This window comes from Kryptolebias marmoratus, linkage group LG13, assembly GCF_001649575.2.
Source record: "Kryptolebias marmoratus isolate JLee-2015 linkage group LG13, ASM164957v2, whole genome shotgun sequence".
Classification (NCBI taxonomy): Eukaryota; Metazoa; Chordata; class Actinopteri; order Cyprinodontiformes; family Rivulidae; genus Kryptolebias; species Kryptolebias marmoratus.
The window spans coordinates 23015924-23025507 of record NC_051442.1 but is presented as its reverse complement, the minus strand read 5'-3'; the positions used below and the strand labels follow the sequence as shown (position 1 = coordinate 23025507).

The 9584-nt window shown below is 38.4% G+C and overlaps 1 protein-coding gene across 3 annotated transcripts in view; it reads left to right on the top strand.

Annotated features, from left to right (window-relative positions):
• Positions 1-7367, top strand: part of amot (angiomotin) — a 43978-nt gene extending 36611 nt beyond the window's left edge. For all 3 annotated transcript variants that reach the window (XM_017435138.3, XM_017435135.3, XM_017435134.3), the window contains 3 exons: positions 1125-1363; positions 2446-2700; positions 3568-7367. In XM_017435138.3, the coding sequence (XP_017290627.1) occupies positions 1125-1363; positions 2446-2700; positions 3568-3701 (628 nt within the window). In that variant the 3' untranslated portion in view covers positions 3702-7367. The remainder of the gene's footprint in view (positions 1-1124; positions 1364-2445; positions 2701-3567) is intronic.
• Positions 7368-9584: the final 2217 nt, after the last annotated feature.

Sequence of the window (9584 nt, the reverse complement as noted above, 5' to 3'; positions counted from 1 at the left end):
TTGTTTGAAGTCATCAACAAGAATGGTGGAGCTACTCATTACTGAGTTCTTTTTTTTGACACTTTGATTTCTGTTTTGGGGGGTTTTCGGGGGTTTTTGAGCTATGGTCTTAAACTTTTGATCAGCTGAAAAAATCATGTTTGAGTGTAAATGCAGTTTTCAATTAATTCCCCGCTCAAAAGTTTCTTCTTTTAACATTGTGAAGCTCTACTTAGAACCTTCTTAAGATCCAATAGTGCAAAATGCAAATTCTTGCAATTTTTTGACTGGTCTTAAGATTTTAATCAGGAGTGTATCTTTATGTACACTGATCAACTATAATAATATGACCACCATTCAAGTCTTTAGTAGATTCCTTTTTGTTTTGCTGCCCTTTGAACACTTCAGTGTAGAGTGTCTGAGAGTTTCTGTGGATTCATCTGTGAATCAGTATAGATGCAGAGTTGGAGGTTTTCTCAACAGAACGTTGTTATAACAAGATGAGCAGTGTTACTGCACCTGTTGGTGGTCATATTGTTATGAGTGATCATTAGAAATTCAACCAAGTTATTATTCATTTTACTTAAGATGTATTTAGGTTTTAGGCTTTAGTTCTAAATGTATCATGAAACAGATGTTTTTCTTTAATTTTAGATTAAAACAACTTGAGTTTAATAATGATGTCAAAGTGCTAGTGTGGATTCTGTCATCCAGGACATGGCAGATTCAAACAAATTGCTGTTTTGTTTTTTGTTTGTTTGTTTGTTGAAGGATGTCAGGAAATTCGTATTAGGCTGCCTAACAAATGAATGCACAGATGCACCCATAATTATTTGAACCATTTTTAATAATTAATTAATTATTGTAACAAATCTCAGCTGAGGGATTCCTGTGTAGCGGTTGCATGAGCTTAACCTCTCTGTTAGGATATTATGACCCCTCACCCAGCTTAGCTGCAGCTGATCTCTTCCTCCTCCTCATTTGTAAAATGTTTTCTGGATTCTCTTGTTGCATCTCTGCCACATTCAGACTGCAGCTGGAAAAAACAGCATACCCCTCACCTCCTCCTCTTGCAGCAGGTGACTTACACCCAGCTTCCTATGTGAACGATACCTAAGGTTGCTTTCTGCCTCTCCTTCACCCAGGATAAAGAATCTCCACGCCCAGATCATTGAGAAGGATGCTATGATCAAGGTGCTTCATCAGCGCTCCAGGAAAGAACCCGTCAAGTCAGATGCCCCATCAGCCATGAGGCCTTCCAAGTCTCTGATGTCCATCTCCAACTCCGGTTCTGGTGGGTCAGGGCTGATTTCTCACAGCGTCGGACTCAGCAGCTCACCGATCACTGAAGAGCGCAAGGACACCAGCTGGAAGGGCAGCCTGGGTAAAAACCTCCTTTGTTTGTTTATCTATACTGAGAGTCTATGTATACTGCAGGTGAAACTTCGGCCCTGTTCAGACACCAGATACTCCCAGCATGTTTGGTATCATCAGTTCAGGATTCAGTCACTCCAACAGACAGAGAGGATGTTACTGAATCTGCTTGGTTCAGACCTGCAAGCAGCTGCCAACACACTGGAAATGCACACAATATTTCATACCAGACAGTAAACCCAGTGACAGGAACACCACAGTTCATTTAAAGTTTTCTTAGGGTAATGTATCACTGGGTTGTGACTGTTGGAGACTAGTTGGTGACTTGTCTTTTAACAGGAAATGAAAATGGGAGCACATAACTCTGATCCTTGCTTCTCTGCGCTGGCGTCCTGTCAGTTTTCAGATTGATTTTAAAATTGTATTGCTTGTTTATTAAGTTTTAAATGGTCTTGTCTCATCACATTTATGTGATCTCCTCAATATTTACACTCCAGTAAGAGTACTCCGGTCTACCAACCTGTTTCTATTAGATGCTCCAAGATCCAAATTAAAATGTAAAAAAAACAAAATAGAGCTCTAGTGCTGTGGAATTATAAAAACTAAACTTAGAGTCAGCCACAACAGCTGAATATTGAGAGAAAAATTGATGTACACATTTTTCTAACCAGTTCATAACCCAAGCAACAAGACTCTGTGACTTGAGAACCCCTGTGACTGTTTCAAGACATTTTGAAGACCCTCATGAATCCCATTCGCCAACTGGTTTCCAGCAGCCACAACCCATTGAGATACAACTCTTACAGCACCATTTTATGTCAGCATTGTTTTTTTTATACTCTCATTTCCTCACAAAACAACTGCTACAGAAAAAGATTACGATTGGAACTGTCCTAGGTTCCTGCAGTAAAGCAGTGCATTGTGTTCCTCTGAGAAGCAGATCGTAGATCAGATTCTTCCAGAGAGGAAAGATCATGAAATAAAATATGGGGAGAAATGAATGGCTGAGAAAGGCTTTAAAAATCTGAAATTAATCTGTGGGTGTCCTGCTGCCTCTGTTTTTCACAAAGTGTTGTTCTGATGGGTCTGCAGGTGTTCTGCTGGGTCCGGAATGTCGTACAGAGTCTCTGAGGACAGAGTCGATCTCATCGTCTCCGTCCCCCGTCCTGTCTTCAACCCCAATGACTACAGGACACTCCAAGACGGGCAGCAGAGACAGCTGCACACAGACCGACAAGGGTCAGTACCAGGACAGCAGCAAGCCCAACACTCCAGCCCTGCAGAGTATGACCCTGCCGGCCCGCCTGTCCAGCCCAAGCCCGGTCTACATCCCTGATCGATTAGCAGGTCAGCTCACAGTCTCTGTCCAACACTGAACCACATGACGGTACCAGACAGAGTGGAACATCACTCTTCTTTTATCAACTGGACTTCTTAAACCACCTCGTTCATTCATTTAATCTACTTTATGTTACAAAGACACATCATTTATTTATCGAATATATTTAATTTAAAAGGGACAGCTCTACAAGCAATTAGTCTTTCTGTCAAATTGTATCTTTGCAGCTTTGGGCACTTTGAACCAGACTATTTGGGTAAGAAAAAAAAAGCCATTTGCCACAGGTCTTTCATACAGCAGCCACCCCAACACTGATCATAAAAATGAACATAAACAGATTAGGAGCAGATTATTATTACCTCTGCCAAGGAGGTTATGTTTTCGGTAGCGTTTGTCTGTCTTTCTGTCTGTGTGCAAGATTTCTTAAAAAGTTATGAAACATGGATAAATATAAATATAACAGTAAATAGTTTCCCCCGATGTGTTATCACTACAGTTTTTAAAGGTTAAGGCAAAGGAGAAGGGGTTCTCAGTCTTTTGGACACATGTAACAGCCTATCAAAGGGCTGATGCCACAAACTCATTTAATTTCAGATCTTTTTTTCAGTTGAATTGTTTAAATCATATTAATTTGATTTGACACTTTTTGGTGAGAAAACGTGGTTACTTTGTAAAACATTGAATTCAAAAGTATAGAAATAGTAAAAAAAAAAAAAAAAGTTTGATGAAAAAAAATACAAGACAATCTGCAACAATTCAAACAAGACCCTACCTTTTGGTGATGTCTTCTTCCTCCCTCTTCACTAAGATGATTATGACATGTCATTTTAAAACCGAACCATGTGTTTTTAAAGCTTTTTGTTATTTTTGTGCAGATGTCCCAGTGTTTCACAGCAGCACCCTTGATAGGAGATTTCCTGTCCAGTCCCATCCGCCACAACCAGCTCCTCCTGCAGCTGCTCTGACCCAACAGGATGTGGACTCAGACCTGGTAGAGATCCTCATCTGAGCACGTCATCTCAACATCCAAACCCCCACAGAGCTGATCAGACGGCAGCTTCATCACAAACACACGCCACTGATCTCCTCTTCACTGTCATTTTCCCGGACATATCGGCCCCAAGAAAAGTTTCACTTATTTTTTTTTCTGTGCATTTATTTTACAATTGTCCGACTGAAGGAATGCCTGAGCACAGAAACAAAAAGGTACAATCCTGTTTCATCTCTAAAGAAAAATACCCAAGAACAGAAAACTTACTGACGTATTTATTTTTGCAATGTTGTTTCCTTTATTTTTAATACCATCCAATACAGAGTGATGTGAAAGGTTTAACGTGGATTACCAAAACTAAGTACATGTCACTAAAACAATTAGGATCCACTGATAGCCAAAATGCTTGTTGCACAAGTTAATTCAAAAATGTCTACATTTCATATCAAATATTCCTCTTTGTGTCATTTTTTATGTCTTAACACATTTAAAGTCACTTATATTAAATGTGACTGATTACAGCACCAGATGTTTTAGCAGCTAAAGCTGTAACATTCTCTTTTACTACATCTAAACAAATAATCATGAGGAAGATGGAGCTTTTTAACATTTATCTTCTTTTTTACATTTTTATATTTTAATCGTTACTTAAACTTAAAAGAGACTTTGCTTCAATGGACCAAATCTTTCAGGCCCTGTCCACATGGGAACTTGTTTTGTGACTACGTAAAAGGTTTTTATTATTCAGCCTTACATCCACATGGGGATGGCATATTAGGAGCCCCAACGAGGTGTTTTTCAAAAAGAGATTCCAGAGGGAAAAAATCCTGAAACACCACTTTTGCATTTTTGTGTAGACAGCCAAAACACAACCTTTTGAAAACAGTGACATGATAGCCCTACTTTGGCCCTAACCTACAATCTCAAGACTGGCACACCTACCAACAACAACACTAACAGATTACATGCTTGTGTTTGAGTTGTAGACGTCAGTTGCTTGACTACATTATAACCTTATTTTGTATTACTTCAAGGAGCAAACAAAACAGATGACCATTAACATTCCAACCCTCACCTGTGGTACATGAGGTTTGGATCATGACCGAAAGAATGGGATCCTGGATCCAAGCAGCTGAAATGAGTTTCCTTCGTAGGGTAGCCGGCCTCTGCTTTAGAGATGGAATGAGAGTCTCTGTCATCTTTGTTAAACTGGGATTAGAGCTGCTGCTCATTCATATTGAAAGGAGCCAGTTAAGGCAGTTCGGATGCCTCCCTTTTGGAGGTTTTTTTATTTATTTACTTTTTTTTTTTTTGGAGGCATGGGAGGGTCACCTTCCAGTGGGAGACCCAGAACTCGCTAGAGGGTTGTGTATCCTCTCTGGTCTGAGAACACCTTGGATCCCCCAGGAGCTGGAGAGAGGGAAGTCTGGGTTTCTCTCCTGGACCTGTTGCCCTCACAATCTGACCATGATAAGCAGTAGAAGATGGGTGAATGGATGGATGCAGTGAACATTATGAAAAAAACGCTTCCCTCTAGCCCTCCATCGCTAGATATTAAGCCTGAAACGCAGATGTTTGAGTATTTGGACTGACATGACTCCCAGTTAATGCTCACTGTCCTGTACTTTTGTGGACTTGTAGTTTAATGTGACAGAAAGTACAAAGTTGGCTTCATCAGCAGTCCACAGAAAAGATTTGGTTTTCGCTTTTTCCACTCCATGTCCGGTTTTCTGTTTTTGGTGTTTGTTTCCCGTTGTATGTCAGCATCCTGTTTCGGCATAGTTACTATAGCACTTTGGGGCCTTTTTTGTGTTTCCATGTGGATGGAAACATTTCTAGAAAAATGCTGCGTTTACAAGGATCATTTTAAAATACATCAAATAAAAATATGATTTTGAGAAATACAGCATTTTCGTGTGGACAAGGCCTCTGTTACTATCTGCAGCATTTATTGCACATATCTTTCGTTCTTTTTCTTTCAGAGGTAATTTTATTTTGACCTTTGAACCTGGTACCTGGCCAATTAGAAATAAATATTTTTAAACCGTAAAACCCTGTTAACATGTAAATAGTGTATCTATTGTTATGACCACAGCTATAAAAATGCAGATTGTGCAAATTGTAAATTCCTCAAAACTTAAACATCTTACAGGGTTTTTTTTCCAAATATGTAAACATTTTTTATTAAATGCTTTAATCATAATTTTATCTCTTTTAGCTTCCTAACTGTTTTGTTGATAATTAAATCAGTTCATTAAAATTATTCTCAGAGTCTGGGAACCAAATATCAAAGGTTCCAGGTCTTTTTGCCACATCTAGTCACTGGGATTGTTGCCTGGCCTACATTTTACATTTCTTTCATAAATGTGCATTACATAAAATGTGACATAGCATCAGTTTACGAGGAATATATCGATCATATTAGTTTGAAGTTGCATTTTTCAACCACTTTCAACAAGAGTGCACCTGTCAGCAGCATTAAACAAATCAGTTCTCCCTTCTGTTGACTTCAGGCTGTGTGGTTTATTGTTAAAGCAAAGTCGTAGGTGTATGCTAAAGAGTTCAACCCAAGAATTTTGTGGTCGAAATGAAAGACACTGTACACCGGAGAAACCCATGTAGCTTGAAGGAGCTGGATCAGTTTTGTCTTTTAGAATGATCCCCAAACAAATCCCAGTGACTAGATGAATGAAAGTTAGAGATTTACACCTGCAGCTGATGCCAGGTGGATGCTACACACTAACTCTAAAGAGGGTAAATGTTTATGTACTTTGAATGTTTTTGTTGTAGTTTGTTTGCTTCATAATTAAAATATTTGTACGTCAAACTGTTCAATGACAACCAAAAAAAAAAATGCAGGAAAAAAGATTGTGGATTTTTATTGCACTGTAAAGAAGATAATGAAAGCAAGATGATGGAACAAACGATTGTTTTAACTTCTTTTAAAATGATCTATGCATAGTAATGTGTTGGCCTCTGGTTGTGAATGTTAACCTGAAGGCTTTAAATGATGCTCCTGATCAAAAGTGAATCATTTACCTTTAATTTCATTTAGTGAGAAACATTTTTTCTTTGGGCAGAAAGCAGAGAAACCGCAAACCTTTAAAAAGGGAGATCAACAATCTTTCCTGAAAGTGTTCAAATAATATTGTAAGACATTTGTCTCCAGTATTTCAATATAGTACAGTATGTATCAGGTTTTAGTTAACCTTTATTTAACCAGGAATCACTTGAGACTAACATTTCTTTTAAAGGAGACCTGGTTGTGATGGTACACCATTACAGTATAGTTACAGTATGTATCAGTGTACTGTATGTGAGATGAAAAAAGTGACAGGACACAACGTGTTCCTGGTTGGGATGTTTTATCAGTTCTATCAGCAGTACAATTAGTCCTTCCATTTGAAATGAAAGTAAATCCAGATTATTTGAGTGTTTGTACCACATGAAGTTCTTCTGGGTTTTGAGTGAAGTTAAAAAAAATACAAAATCTAACTTGAGACAAAGACAGAATTCAGAGTTTGGGAAATTTAAGAAGGGCAGCTGGATCATTTCATTAACATAATCAGGATTGCACTGACTAATAACTCAGTAGGCTAATGTTATTCACAAGTTACCACTGTTTAACCTCTTCAGCTGATATCAGTGTTTTTATTCTTCAATAAAGAAATCCTGTTTGTAAAATCTGTATTTGTTTTGATTCTGATGTTAGAACCTGCAGCAGTTTATGTTGGGGCCATTTTGCTTGTATGAATAGACGCCAAAAGTTTGAACTACTGTAATGTGTGAGATGAGACAGGTCGTGAGATTCGGGGAGAGTTTTTACTTGTTTACTTTCTACTGTCTCATGTCCAGGCAGATTCACTAACACTGTGCAGTGCATTTTTTCTGCTGCATTTCCATGCGTATCATTTGTTGCTGCTATCAGCTCTGTTTCTGTGTAGCATTTACAAGGCACATAGGGCTAATTACAGTGCTTTGAAAAACTATTTGCCCCCTTATAGAGGTCTTCTATTCTTGCCCTTGTGTCATACTTAAATGTTTGAGATCATCAACCAAGTGTTATCAAAAAAGATAATCTGAGTAAATACAAAATGTAGTTTTCAAATTATAGTTTTATTTTTTAAGGTAAAACGTTATGCAAACCAACCTGACCTTGTGTGAAAAATTGTTAAATCATAAATTAAATCATATTTGTTTTTAGAGAAAGAAAAAACAATAGTCATTGAAATAACTTGAAACTGACAAAAGTAATAAAAAAAGAAAATACAAAAAATCCTTAACTTAGTATTTTATTTTACAACATTTTGAGGCAATCACTGCAGTCAAGTGATTTCTGTAACTCTGAGCCTTCTGCACAGGTCCACAGGTATTTTGGTCCTCTCCTCATGAACAAACTGCTCCAGCTGTCTCAGCTCTGAAGGGTTCCTTCCCCAGATGTTTCAGCTCTGTCCACAGATGTTCAACATGATTTAGATCAGGGCTCAGAAGGCCACTTCAAAATGGTGCAGTGTTTTGTTCTGATCCATTCTTGGTGTTTTTAGCTGTGAGTTCTGGGTCAGTATCCTGTTGGAGGATCCATGACCTGTGACTGAGACCAAGCTTTCTGACATTGAGCAGCACATTTCACTCCAGAATGTCTTGATAGTCTTGAGATTTCATTGGACGCCGAACAGGTTCAAGACACCGTGTCAGATGCAGCAAAACAGCTGCAGAACAGAACCGAGCCTCCTCCATGTTCTTTGTATGTTTTATATTTGGATCTGTGAACATAGAGCTGATGGGACTATATGCCAATAAGCTCCAGTTTTGTCTCATCTGTTCAAAGAACATTCTCACAGAAGCTTTGTGTCTAGTCTAGGGGTCGGCAACCCACGGCTCCAGAGCTGCATGCGGCCCTTTCATCCTTATACTGCGGCTCGGCCTGGCTTGAGAAAACAAATTATAAGTATTTAATTGATGTGTATTTTATTTGGGTTAGTTCTTTTTAAAAAAAAAAATAGTTCTAAATTTGAAGATCATTGTGATCTTGAAATATTAAAATAAAATTATATTTTATTATTTTTCGTCACTCAAAATAAGCGTCACACTCACAGAAGCTGGTATACCTGCCAAAACGCCGTCCATTTATCGAGACTTTCAATCCCAGGTAGGCCAAGTATGAAGAAATGTAAGAAAAGAAAAATATCTGAAGAGTCACATGAGTGCAAGTGTTGATTGGAGTGAAACTGACTGGGGATCAGGCCTAAAGCTCCATTATATGTTTTTGACCAAAGTGGCCCATCAGTGAGTCAGACAAACAAGGACTCTAACGAGCCTTTATTGTTAGGAGAGTGAGAACAATTTGCAAGCAATCCAGCTTACATCACATCTCAGCTTTAAAAGCTCAACTCCACACCGAAGCGAAACGTCTTCAACTACACAAAAGAAGTCCAGTTGTTTTTGTTTTTTAACTTTTTTGAATGATTTATGATCTTAACCATTTCATCTTATTCTATGCTTTCTTTGGCATTTTGTTTCTTTTATGTGTTTTTGCACTGTGGTACGATATTTTCTTTGTGTTTCAGCCTTCAGCAAAGTCTGATAAACAGGAGGGAGATGTTAGGGTTTTTTAATGTTACCAGCCTTTGTGCTTATGTGCAAAACATGCCTACGTGTCACTGAATGTCAGAGATATTAAGTTCATTTGTATCATGTTTACATTTTATTGTGCTTACAGGCGCCAGCCAATCACCCAAGTAACGTCAATAAAACCCTGACAATCTTTGTATTATTACTGATGGACAGTGTTCCACAACATGCTGTAAGCTGTATCTGTGTGATTAAGCTGTGTGACTGAATCAGTCCTGACCGATTCAGCCCCCACCCATTCCTTGTTTCTAATAAAAAAGGTGCTGCTGC